The 14195-nt window shown below is 40.9% G+C and overlaps 1 protein-coding gene across 5 annotated transcripts in view; it reads left to right on the forward strand.

Annotated features, from left to right (window-relative positions):
- The window catches only part of NPNT (nephronectin), a 116875-nt gene that overhangs the window by 62184 nt on the left and 40496 nt on the right, over positions 1-14195 (forward strand). For 3 of the 5 annotated variants that reach the window (XM_073639546.1, XM_073639574.1, XM_073639556.1), the window contains 3 exons: positions 8531-8623; positions 10726-10818; positions 13929-14048. In XM_073639546.1, the coding sequence (XP_073495647.1) occupies positions 8531-8623; positions 10726-10818; positions 13929-14048 (306 nt within the window). The remainder of the gene's footprint in view (positions 1-8530; positions 8624-10725; positions 10819-13928; positions 14049-14195) is intronic. The other 2 variants (XM_073639564.1, XM_073639582.1) reach the window with 1 other exon arrangement.

The raw sequence follows: 14195 nt of genomic DNA on the forward strand, positions 1-14195 counted from the left end.
AATTTTACAATGGCACCCACATTAGCTCCACGCTATATAATGTCTTCCACACTTTATGGAAGTCACCCACAGTGGTCCCTACAATGCATGAGGGGCCTCCCACAATAGCTCCCACACTGTATTAGGTCCTCCACAGTTGCCCCCACACTGTATGAGGTCCTCCCACAGTAGCTCCCACACCATATGAGGCTCTCACAGTAGGCCCAAAATGTTATAATGGCACCCACATTAGATTGTGAGCCCTCACGGGCAGGGTCCTCGCTCTTCCTGTACCAGTCGCTGTCACATTGTGTTCAAGATTATTGTAATTGTTCTTGTATTATACCCCTTTTTCACATGTAAAGCGCCATGGAATAAATGGCGCTATAATAATAAATAATAATAATAAATACTGGCCCCCACACTTTATGGAGCCCCCCACAGTATTTTATTATTATTATTTATTATTATAGCGCCATTTATTCCATGGCGCTTTACATGTGAAAAAGGGATATACATAGCAAAAACAATTACAATAATCTTGAACAAAAACGCGGCGGCGACTGGTACAGTAGGAGAGAGGACCCTGCCCGCGAGGGCTTACAGTCTACAAGGGATGGGTGAGGATACAGTAGGTGAGGGTAGAGCTGGTCGTGCAGCGGTATGGTGGAGCGGTGGTTACTGCAGGTTGTAGGCTTTTCGGAAGAGGTAGGTCTTCAGGTTCCTTTTGAAGGTTTCCACGGTAGGCGAGAGTCTGATATGTTGGGGTAGAGAGTTCCAGAGTAGGGGGCATGCACAAGAGAAATCTTGTATGTGATTGTGGGAAGAGGAGATAAGAGGGGAGTAGAGAAGGAGATCTTGTGAGGATCGGAGGTTGCGTGCAGGTAAGTACCGGGAGACTAGATCACAGATGTATGGAGGAGACAGGTTGTGGATGGCTTTGTATGCCAAGGTTAGGGTTTTGAACTGGAGTCTCTGGGCAATGGGGAGCCAGTGAAAGGATTGACAGAGAGGCCGAGGAATAGCGGAGGGACAAGTGGATTAAACAGCAGAGTTTTGGATAGATTGGAGGGGTGTAAGAGTGTTAGAAGGGGGGCCACAGAGCAGGAGGTTGCAGTAGTCGAGGCGGGAGATGATGAGGGCATGCACTAGTGTTTTTGCAGATTCGTGGTTGAGGAATGTGCAGATCCAGGAGATATTTTTGAGTTGGAGTCGGCAGGAAGTGGAAAGGGCTTGGATATGTGGTTTGAAGGAGAGATTAGAGTCCAGGGTTACCCCAAAGCAGCGAGCTTGTGGGACTGGGGAGAGTGGACAACCATTGACTTTGATAGATAGGTCAGATGGGGGGGTTAAGTGAGATGGTGGAAAGATTATTAATTCTGTTTTATCCATGTCAAGTTTTAGTAGCCCCCACACTGTATGAGAGCCCCCCACAGAAGTCCCTACAATGTATGAGGGGCTCCCATACTTTATGATGACCACACAGTCACATGATGCTCCCACACTTTATGATGCCTCCATAGTTTATGATGCCCCCACACTTTGATGCGCCTATACTTTATGATTCCCCCACACTTTGATGCCCCAGTACTTTATGATGCCCTCACACTTTATGATGCCCCAACATTTTGATGCCCCCATATTTTGTGATGCCCCCACACTTTGTGTTACCCCCATACTTTATGATGCCTTCACAGTTTATGATCCCCCCATACCTTATGATTCCACCACACTTTGATACCCCCATACGTTTTTGCCAGAGCACGCACTGGACATTAGAGTCCTGTTGTGGCATAATGATGTCACCGCGCCTGGACTTCTGCTGTTCTGTAGACCACAGTCTTAAAGCGCCCTGCAGTCTACAGAAAGGAGAGCGTTAGTGAAGGGAGATTGTGTCTCCCTGCACTCCCGCACAGCTTAACTATATCGGCATAGTTGAGGGTACGTAGCTCCGGGTGGGCCCCTCTGAGCCTGGCGCCTGTAGCGACCGCACCCTCTGCCCCTGGTAGCTATGCTACTGATAATAGGTCATTTTAATTGTGACACATTACAGATGAATTGCTTCATTACAAGTAAATGCAATACATCTAATGGCACTAGTTTAATGGCCTGCATACCGTGGAAAATAAACATTGGTAGAAATATAGATTAGTGCCTTAATAATTGGGTAGCTGTTTTAGCTAAAGTGTGAATTCTGTATATGCCTTATGCAAATACTTTTGATTCATTTAATGCAATCTTCTCCAATACAGTGTTATCACATACAGTAGGTTTGGTATTTGAAACATAACTTAAAAAAAAAAAATTCTTTCCAACTCATTAAATTACGCTGGGACTCTTATACCAATTGTAACTGATCACATGGTCTACCGTAGATAGCTGTGATTACTAACTAACCCATCAGTGACAAATATTATGACTTAAAGGGATTGTAGAAAGTACACACAGTGGCAACCAAAAGTTTTGCATTTTTTTAAAAGTGTGATCACTTCTGTCTGGTTGTTGTGATGCCATTTTCCTGGTGATGAACTTGAAAATGCATGAAATTGTCATCATGCAAGACTTTAATTTTCACCAAAATGCTTTTGAATATAGATATGGTTATTTAATTAAAGAAAACTGACTGCCAAACATTTAGCATATACTATTTATTAATCACAACATAGAGAGTAATTCATTGTTTACAATAACATAACTTAGTATTTTGTAACATAACCTCTTGCTTTAATTACTGCATCACAACGACGGGGCATTGAAGCAACTAGAGTATTCAAGACATCTTGATGGATCTTGCTCCATTCCATTTCCAATCTGCAAACAATTCATCTTTATTCCTATGGGTACGGGCCCCAACTCATCCCAAAGGTGCTCTATAGGGTGTAAATGAGGTGATTGGCTTTTGGTCGCCGCTGTACATTATCCTCTAAACAAGATTGGGAGCAATTTATGGATCACTGCTGGTCTGACTGCTGGGAGAACCAATGACGTCAAGATCAGGGCTCTGGCATTGTCTCCATGAGGATAAAAGGGTTGGGCATTAAAATTGAAACTACCAGACCCTTATGTCCCCCAACATAATCTAACTCCCTATTAGACTGACGGCCAATCTCACTGATATTGCTGGGTTTGACCGAGTTTAGTCTAATGTGTATGGGGGCCTTTTAGTCTGATTCTCACTGATCTGACATGTCTTATCTGACTTACTTTTTATACACTACACATGCCCAGAACAGTTTTTTTTATATATACTGTATCTGTTACAATAGGATGACAACTGGACATGTGAACAGAGCCTAACCCAGATGAAAATTAGATTGTAGCTAGATTGAGGTCAAACTGAAGATATTTTAGGATATTTCTGCCCCATTCAAATGGATGGATGCTGTAATAGATTTATTTTATTTCTGTTTTTGTCATCCCAACATGGAAATAACTACTGAACATGTGAACATAGCCTATTGTGTTAAATTATGATATCTAAATAATCTTGACACTTGTAAACTGAGATTCCTCATTGAAATTAATTAGTCTTGTGTCATCTTGTAGTAAAAGAATAGAATGCAGTGTTTTAATCGTAGGTTGGCACTACAGATGAGCGAAATGATTCCCGGGACCCAGGCCCAGGTGAGTATTCTGTGGACGCTAGACGGGGGCCCTGGAAACCACCTCCATACCTTTTGGTATTTGCGGCTCCTCATATGATTAACAGGCCTGGCACAACGTCATTGTTGTGGAGTGATCAAAAGAGGAGCTGCTAGAGGGTAGGAGGAAGTTCTCAGGGCTCTTGTTCAGAGGCCACAGAATATTGATCTGGACTTTGGACTTGAATACTGCGAATTTATTCTCTCAATTATAACTGGAGCATTAAATGTAGTAGACGTCATGCCTACTGATTTGCTACACTGTCTTCCCTTTAATTCAGCACTAGTTCTTAAGAGATGACATTAAAGCCGGTTTCACATGTCCGTATATTTCCGGTACCGGAAAAAACGGTGCCGAAGATATCCGTGTCCCCTGTGTGTCACACGTGTGCCGCATCAGGATCACAGTGGGAATCAGTGTACAGTTAGCACTGTTCCCAAGCACCGGGTGCTGAACGCTGCCCTCATCATGGTTCCCTGCCGGCGCTACGATCAGCACCAGCAGGGACAATGATGAGGGTAGTAGTAGTCTGCTCCCGCAGCGTCACTGTGTAAAAATAAGATTACAATAGTAAAATCCATATACTCACCTGTCTGGAGATATCCCTCGCTGTAATCCTCTGACTGATAATGCCAAGGAGACGGGGAGAATGAGCCACTCCAGTGAGCGGCCACGGTGCTGCGCTCGGGAGCCCTGTCCTGTCACTCACTGAGCTCAGCTCCGGGGCCCACTCGCTGCAGCGGCTCATTCTCCCCAGCTTCCTGGCCTCAGCGGTCAGAGGATTACAGCGGGGGACATCTCCGGACAGGTGAGTATATGTATTTTATTATTTTAATCTTACTTTTACGCAGGGAAACTGCGGGAGCAGACACTATGATCCTAATCATGGTCCCCTGCTGGTGCTGATGGCAGCGCTGGCAGGGAACCATGATGAGGGCAGTGTTCAGCACCCGGCGCTTGGGAACAGTGCTAGCTGTAGCGCTGATTCCCAGGCGCCGGTACGTGTCACACAGATGACACACGGATGTCATCTGTGTGGGACGTTTAGCGGACCATGTGTACGCAAAAAAACGGACATGCCAGCGTGTGGAGGACATGGACACACGGTCTGTGGAAAAACACTGACATGTGCACAGACCCATTCATTTGAATGGGTCTGCGTGTGTCAATGTCTCCGGTACGTGTGGAAACTGTCACCACACGTACCGGAGATACTGACATGTGAAAGAGCCCTAAGAACTAGGAGCTGTGTACTGATCTGGGGAACTATGCACACTACTTTGATTATTTTCTGGTTAAAATGCTAATACATTTAGTATAAAACACTGGCAGTTGTAAATTAACATACAGCGAATATATAGTTTATAAAGGCTACAGCATTTGCTAATGGGAAACTAAAGTCTGCACTGAACACGTACCAGTAAGCCCTTCTGAGTCATGAGATCTATTACTGTTGGGCGATGTTTCCATTTACAGAAAAGATAATGTTTGCTTTTAGCTGTAATAATAATTTATACAAAGACAGGAGGGAACTGGGACTTTTTGAGTGTTCTTTTTTTTCTTAAAGATAGACATGTGCACTTCTGAGCATATGATAAATTTGATAGTAGAAATGATAACTGAAAAAAAGTATGGATCTATGATAACAGTAAAACCAGTAAACCAGTAGGAAGCTAAAGCAACAATTGTGAGAGGTTTACTAGGGCTATATTACAGTGTGCTTATGTAAAGTTGCCACGAGCCGTAGCCATGGCCGAGTTGCTGTCTGGCTATACTCTGGCACTTTACAGGAAAACCGTGCCCCAGTCCCAGTGTGCGGTCAGGTGTGGGGTGCATCACACTCACTTGTAGTCCGCAGTCCTCCGCTGTCTCCAGACCTCCATCCTCAGGAGCCGCCACACACAATTGAGGGGACACCAAGTTCATTGCAACTAGCAAATATTTACTAGTCAGTTCAAGTTCATCAATTGTCAACACATGGGATAGGGCACAGCACTTCATATTCCTTAATTTCTTAGCGCAACACATCTTCAGCCCTACTATTTGTTCCTCCTTGAGCATCCCTTCACCCAATGTTAGCCCCAGGGATCTCCCTTCCAGTTCCGCAGTGCACCATTACCTTTAATCTTGGTGTGTCCCCGTCCATCTTCCCTTGTATGCCAAAGGACACCATGTGCCCTGCAGCCCCTATGTCAGACCTTGGGATCCAGGCAGGACAGAATAGTCCGCTCGGGATTCTAATATGGCGTCCACTGCTTCTACTGGTAGACACATGCTGGCCCTAGCAGCCCACTGGACTTGAACTTGGACTTGTTATTACACTTCTCTAGCTCTCATCAGGAAATGTCCACCTTTTATTAACATTAGTTCCCACCCACTGAGCTAGTTCTATCATTAACTATGTCCTATCCTATAGACTAAACCACTTAGCTATATGAACCGTACCCAAAACTAATCCTGTGCCTACCCTGCCTACCCTGCAATATGCACTACTCACATTGTACATTAACACTCTATATTACTTACATGCTGTATATTACCATAACACATTATATAAGATGCACATCACTGTTCACATTACATGTAAAACCGCATAACACTATACACACAGCACGATTGTTGTCCTCAGGGGTAGGAATGCAGAAGAGCAGTCCATCATTATTACACTTACAAGTAAGTTAGGTACTAAAACTATATGGCTGTATTAAGGGTTTGTCTTCAGGAGTGCACTGTTCCCAGCCTCCAGACTTCCTGCATGCTGCAACGGTCCAGTCTCCGATGCTGACATCAAATGCAGTTTTGCCTCTGTAGTGTCAGCGAAGCTCAAGGGGCCAGTGGAGCTTACAGGAATGGGCTCGTTTACACAGGCCGATGGCGGACAATAAAAAACAGTCGATCTGCTACCTTTTTGCCAATCAGCGGTTGTTCAGTGGCCTGTTTAGACAGGCGGACCTTACTTTCTATACTCAGAGAAAAATTTTTCTGTATTCATAGACTGTCATTGTTCTCAGCAACATAGGTCCTGTTGCTTATCCAGGATGATGTGCTGCCGACCACTATTTTTTCAAGCAGGCTTAAAATTAATTTCACCCAACTAAGGGCCGTTTTGCTTATCCCTTGGGTGAGCAACAGCCGGTTTACACTGGCTGATTATTAGGAAATGTGTAGTGATGAGCGAGCGTGCTCGTGTAACCCTTTCGCCGAGCATACTCGGGTGCTTTCCGAGTATCTTCGGCGTGCTCGTACATTAAGTTCGAGTCCCTGTGTCTGCATGATTTATGGCTATTAATCAGCCTCAACACATGCAGAGATTGCCTTTTTGTTAGGGAATCCTCACATGTGTTGAGGCTGACTAACAGCCATAAATCATGCAGACACAGGGACTCAAACTTAATATACGAGCATGCCGAAGATACTCGGAAAGCATCCGAGCTTGCTTGGCGAAAGGGTTAAACGAGCACGCTCGCTCATCACTAGAAATGAGCATTCCTATTTACTCTCATTCACGATTATCAGCCATTGTAAATGCACCCTAAGTCTACACGGGACAAATGTAAATGTGATTGGAATCCAAATTCAACACTGAATCTGCAGAAAAATCTGTAAAATTTGTTGTGGATTTGGCTTTGTGGATTTTTATAAAAGTAAATCAAAAGCCATGCAATTTTGCGACGATGCAGCTAAGTTACAAAATAAAAATGTAACGTGAACTCAGCCTTCATTTGTGCACATGTCAGTGTTATGGCTTGTTACAGTGTTACAGGCTTTTCAACAAGGACAATTATATTTCCCTTTCCCAGATTGTAACAGATATATAAAAATGAGGTTAATTTAATGCTTTACATTGGGATGTGTTGTCGGAAGGGAAGAGTTTTTAGTGTGCACATATTGTTTTGTCCATATAAAGACGTGAAGCATATATCATATATCACACCTGTACAGGTGAAACAATATTATCCTCGTATTATTGATACATTGATAAAGCTGCACTTATAGATTTTGATTCTCCTGAAGGTTTTTAATTCCAAATCTTAGAGGAATGTCAACTTTATTCATTAAATGTAATGTTTTAGTCCAAGCATAATCGATTTTTTTTTGTAATAAAAAATGCATAGTCCTAAAAAAAAGAAAAAATCCATACAGCTCTTTTTAACATCATATGGAATTGTGCTAAACAACACAAAATGAGCTAAATATGGGCGTTGTTTGTCTAAACTCATGAATACCAAAAATACATGACATATAAAAACAGTATGTAAAGAATTTATTAGTAAAAATATAGATGCTTTGATGAGAATAAGGCATATGGTGAAACGCGCGTCGGATGAGTGGTGGCACACTGCGGTCAGTATTTGATCTCATGTCCTGACTATTTTACTACTTCTTCATGGTATCTTTATATACATGACTCTTTGGACATAGTATTCATTGCTTTTAAACTCTCAGGATGTCAGAAATGGTCCTGTCAGACTATTTTCTTTAGCACTCTGCACTTTATTAATTGAATTTGTACTTTTAGCTTGAATTGATATAGGCATGTTTACTCTACAGGTATGTCTTTTGTGATATAATATTGTAGGAGTTGATTATTATGTATTGAGGCTGTGTAATGTCATCTATTTTACATCTAATTTATATACTTACCCTGATTGCCATCTTCTGTTGGGTATCTTCCTTGCCTGTTTCTACCTTTATCGATTTTTTTTACTAATAAATTTGTCATGTAAATTCTTTACATACTGTTATGTGTCATCTATTTTTGGTAATCATATGGAATTAAACCATAGTGTTATTGATTCTGAATCTTTTAGGTCATCTTAAGCAACAAATTAAAATTGGGGGAAATAAACTAATGAAATATACAATAGTGACGGGTCAATGTTAATCTTTTCTATCTCTTTTTCTGTAGCCGTTTGCCAACCAGGATGTAAGCATGGGGAGTGTATAGGCCCCAATAAGTGCAAATGTCACCCGGGATACACTGGAAAAACTTGCAATCAAGGTACGTGGGCTCTTTTAATATCGCTTAGGTATTGCCTGTACGTTTTGACAAATTATTACATAATTAAGTTGAGCAAAATGATTTGCCGGACCCTGGTCTAGCCGTCATGTCAGTTGTCCTTGGCCACCAGACCAGAACACTGTGAACCTTCTACCTTCAGCATTCCCGTCTCTTCTTTTAGTTGCCCACACAGCGTCATGCCTGCATTGTGCCTCAATGTACTGATGTTGGTACTGGGGATGCAGGGTTGCCAACTTGACTTTTTTATTTTTACTGGATAGCTTATCAAAAAATTGTGGACAAACAATATTTTTTATGGACACATTGAAAAAAACATAACAAATCATTATGATTATCAATGATACATAGTTACAGCCCATAATTATGATATGTAGACATTAGCTGCATTCACTGTGAGATGTAAAATGATGATAAAGTTATAATAATCTGTATAAGTTTCTTTAGCTTCAAAAAAAATCACAGACGCCTTTTTTTTTACAGACAAGGTAAAAAAGTGCCCTATTTTTACGGACTGTCCTGGAATTTCTGCACGGTTATCAACCTTGTAGGGATGTCGTAGGTAGGAGAAGATTCACATGGCTCTGGTCGGGTGGTTACAGAGTAACCACATGGCTGCAGGACCAGATCTTGCCAATCCTTTTGCTCAACTCTATTACGTAACAATTAAAATACAACCTAACTGTATTGTGTTGATTAAAATTACAGAATAAACCCAATGGCAACCAATATTATATCAAGAAAGGTTTGTAGGATTGATCTTCTGTAGATCCATGTACTGTTCGTGTTGAAAACCTGACACAATATGGTAACTGTAAGCTAATGTTTTGTCACTCTATTTTGGAAAATCTATTGAGTCATACTGAAAATCCTGCATTTAAATAAAAAAAAACACTACTAATTCCAAAATTCTTCCCCATAAACCAAAGCACTGTGTATGTAGCAAAAATGCTGTAAAAGTGTGAAACTAGAAAACAGCATGGTAGTTTTGGGAGAATTGAAATGTTTAACATTTGATTATTACTCTGATAATAATGAGGGCTGGGGAGGGGGTCTCACTACTCAGAACCCTCCAGATCAGATTATTGCTGCAAATGAACATCAATATTTCTCATCAGTTTCTAAACACTGAGTAAATGTATTCTATAGCTCCCATTAATGGTTATCTAAAGTTTCATTTGGTTGGGCAGATTTCTGCCTATAAAAGTCGATCTGTACTTTAAAGGTTCTTTTAAGTTGTATGGGAATGAACATTTATGAATGCAATTGTTTTGTAGCTATACAGCATGCATATTATTGCCACCATACCTCCTATTTACACAGGACGATGTGCTTTTGATAACAATGATTTTTATGTCGGTATAAAACATCCAATTAGCGAGCCAGTAATTGGGAGTGATCGTTCCTAGGAATGCTTATTCAAATTATCGGCCTGTATAAATGGCCTGTAAAGAGGTTGTCTGGGCATATCTTTTAGATATTTTTATCAAGATCATGTATACATTGAACACTGCTGAACAGCATAGCTCCAACGTGCATTGAACACTGCCGAGAATGGCAGATCTGCGCTTATGCCATCAGGTTTTTGCTATGGTATCGGAGAGCAGCATGATGTAGGTGCTAAGAGCCTAATTCCAATGATGTCTCATTTACTCATTTACTAGGCTGTTTATTGTAGTTTTAATAAAAATCAGTGTTTTATCAGCAGGAGATTATCACTACAGGACTTGGTGTCTCGTGCCTCCTAGTCAACTAACTGCTCTGTGTAACCCTGCCCCCACCACTGATTAGGAGCTTTATGTCAATGTACACTGAACACGGAAAACTACTAATCAGTGGTGTGGGGTTTTGTGATTTGTACATAGATGCCACCTTTATATATAACCATGACTATTAGACATTTTCTTTCATTCTTGCACTAGGTAAATAAAGCTCTTGTGGATATTGTTTAGTACATGGTCCTCCTATGCAGTATTGCAGTATGTGTGAATAAGCCCTACTGTTTCATATTTTATTGGTTTCCTTATGTAATCCACAATCCACACACAAGAATTGTTGACCTTATATTCCTCCTTCATATGAAGATGAGCGCCTATTGACCATCCAGCCTGACTGGTATCATGAAGTGCCTGTTTTCTATCCTGTCGACTATCCAACTACAGAGTTCCCTCCCGGGGGTGAGAATATCTATTGTCTATTACGCCAGTGCACTCCTCGTTCAAGCATGGCTGTAGAAGAATGAGCAGACTCTTTGGCAGAAGGCTGCCTCTCTTATCGCAGGACTGATGGCTTTGCCTTAAAGACCAGGCTTTCAAAGGCATGCAAGTCATATATGGAACGCAAGAACCTTCCTTTTCTGAGAATGACATCTATTCTGTATCTATTCTATCCAGCCTGTCTATTCCTACAGCACCATCTATACTCACTTTCGCTTTAATAGGGAACTATAGTCTCAAAGGAAATCTCTCACCAGGTTTTTGCCACCTAATCTGAGAGCAGCATGATGTAGAGACAGAGACCCTAATTCCAGTAATATGTCACTTACAGGGCTGCTTGCTGTAGTTTTGGTAAAATCAATTTTAGCTGCAGGAGGTTATCACTAGAGGACAAGTAAACCCGCTGCCATGTAGTTCTCCATATTCCTGAGCTCTGTATTATCTTGTCTTACCAGTTTCTGCCTATGCACATTGTAGACAGAAAGCTGTCAATCAGTGATGTGGGCAAAATAATCAGAATAATAAAGAGCTCTGAATTCAGAGAACTGATAGATCTGCAGTTAATGAAATAGTGGTTTTATCAAAATGACAGCAAGCAGCCCAGTAAGTGACACATCACTGCAAACAGGGTCTCTGCCGCAACATCATTCTGCACTCAGATAGGGTGGCAAAAATCTGGTGATAGGTTCCCTTTACGGTCTCCCAAACACATAATATAAAAGTAATTTGATATGGCATATTTAGACCATACCAAACATCGGCTGTTTTGGTGAAATGAACGATTGTTTCTATTGATGTCTGACCGTCAAACGATCATTAGCCATTTGATAAGTGGTTTCATTGCTATAAGTCAGATATTCTGTATACAATATGAGAAAGCTGTGTGCGCAAACCCTGTCTGTACAGCTTCACTCAGCCCCAACATCATGCCCTTCGCTCCATTGTCTGTTTGGGAATATTTACCTGTAATGTGATTTATACCACATAAAAGTGAATGAATCTTTTAATGATTCAGAATAGAAACTGTGTTTCTCCAGAACAGTATGGGCCCATGTGCTACATTGCAGATTCATGCAACATAAATTAGTAAAATGGCAATGCACCCTAGAAAATGTAAAATAATAAAGGGAATTTTCCCACAAATTAAATTTATCACTCATCTACAATAATGAGCGCAGGGAAAATACAGACAAGCACTGCACAGTTGTCCCAAAAACTTTCTAACACGATGATGATATCCTTTATTTACTGCTGATGCACATACTGTAATCCCTGTACATTCTGTTGAATGCTACAAGATAATTTGGAGAATCTGTCTAGTTAAGGCCCTCATACATATTAGATACAAATCGTATGAACCTGCTGATTAGTCAGGATCCGCTGACCATCCAATGCACTCCGACTGTGCTCTGACAAATTATGTCGGGAAATAAGGATCAGGAGGTTGAAATTCAATAGTACAATCCCTTTTATTGGCAGGGAGATAAGCTACTGCTAGATGATCCTGGCTGTGTCTCTAGGGTTGCCAACCGTCTAGAAATTCCAAGACAGTCCGTAAAAATAGGGCACTTTTTTGCCTTGTCTGTAAAAAAAATTTAGCTTGTCCATGATTTTTTTGGGGCTAAAGAAACATATACAGTTTCTTTTGACTGTATTTATCATCATTTTACAGTGAATGCAGCTGATGTCTACATATCAGAATGATGGGCTTAGACATCTATCACTTATAATCATAATGATTTGTTATGGTTTTCCAATATCTCCATAAAAAATATTGTCTGTGATTTTTTGAGCCGCTGGCCAAAAAAAAAAATAAAATGTCTAGCTGGCAACCTGCTGTGGCTTTCTCATAGAGACCACAGAAACGCTCAGTGAGCGTTCCTGTGTATAGGGGAGTCCTGGGGATATCTGTCTGCCAAGCGATAGGTATAATAATGTCATGGTATTGTTAGTAGGACAATGTTGGTCTACCAACCTGTAGGCATCCACTTGTGTTCAGGGTGGGATCTGGCCATTTAGATGACGACATATACTTTAAAGTAAAGTATAAAGCTTTATAGAAGACAAACCTTTATCTTAAATATAATTTCTGGATCCTGTGACCACACTATAGTTCTTGTATGTGCCTGGGCTTTTCTTCTGTCTTCACCTGAAGCACATTTTCTGGCTGAACACCAAACTTCATGGAAGAAACTTGACTTGAGCTGTTTTCTGTGCATTTCCCATGTGCGGCATGCTAATATGTTCAATTGAGAAATCTACAACATTTCTTAATATCAATCTGTTTTCGGTAGATTATTGTTACGTATTTTGTGAAATGTCATGATTTCTGCTGTCTAACTAGTGAATAGATGCTCCTGGGAGATGAAGGAATAAACCTGTGCAAACCTATAACTGTTCGCTTCAAGTTCCAGGCCGCAGTTTTCCTTTCAGTTTACGGCTATAGAAACAACCATAGGAATTGGTCAATATGTAACTTACGTCTTCATTCCCTACCTCCAAATATTGCACACAAGCAAGATAATTGTCCATCAAACCATCAGTCTGCCAACAGTTATCTTCCCCAACTCTCCCGGGTACTCATATTACTGCCCTGGTGTAATGGTACAAATGGATTCTTAAGGAATTGAGATTTGGACAAGAAGGTGCTGATAAATATAATTTTACACTCTACACTTTTGCAATCATTTTTTAAATATTTTTTTTATGTTAAACAGGAGAACAAATCTGCGTATCGTCTGGTACTTAATTAAAAATATAATGCTGTTTTGTGTCTACAGCTCCTATGCAGATCTATGTGTCTCCATTATTACTGACTACGGATAGTCTGATTATGTTGTCATAGGACAGTGCAATAGACTTTTAGGAGGTTTCTTGGTTCTATGAGTAAAGAACTGACCAAATGGTCCCACAAATCAATCTAGAGAAATATTGCATCATCCTCAGGTTCTATTAACTAAGGACATGCTAACCACTCACATGTTAATTGTTCTTCTGCTACAGTCCTGTCATTGAAACATGCTGATATATTTAAGATTTTCAAAATTTAAAAAGTATTTTACTCCATACAGATCTAAATGAATGTGGACTAAAGCCTCGACCATGCAAGTACCGCTGCATGAATACATATGGGAGCTACAAGTGCTATTGTCTGAACGGATACATGATGATGCCCGATGGAACGTGTTCAAGTATGTCTGTCCTCCGCCTGGCATTGTCATACCCTCATTAGTGGCTGCTGATCTATTGAAATGTATGACCGCTGGCATTGATCTCTGTTCTTCTTGTTCCCATTTTGCAAACACTACAAATGGGTTTGTTTGTGCTCACATGAAGTC

The sequence above is a fragment of the Phyllobates terribilis genome, unplaced genomic scaffold (assembly GCF_046119375.1).
Source record: "Phyllobates terribilis strain yellow unplaced genomic scaffold, ASM4611937v1 Scaffold_1__5_contigs__length_1240528914, whole genome shotgun sequence".
Taxonomy (NCBI): Eukaryota; Metazoa; Chordata; class Amphibia; order Anura; family Dendrobatidae; genus Phyllobates; species Phyllobates terribilis.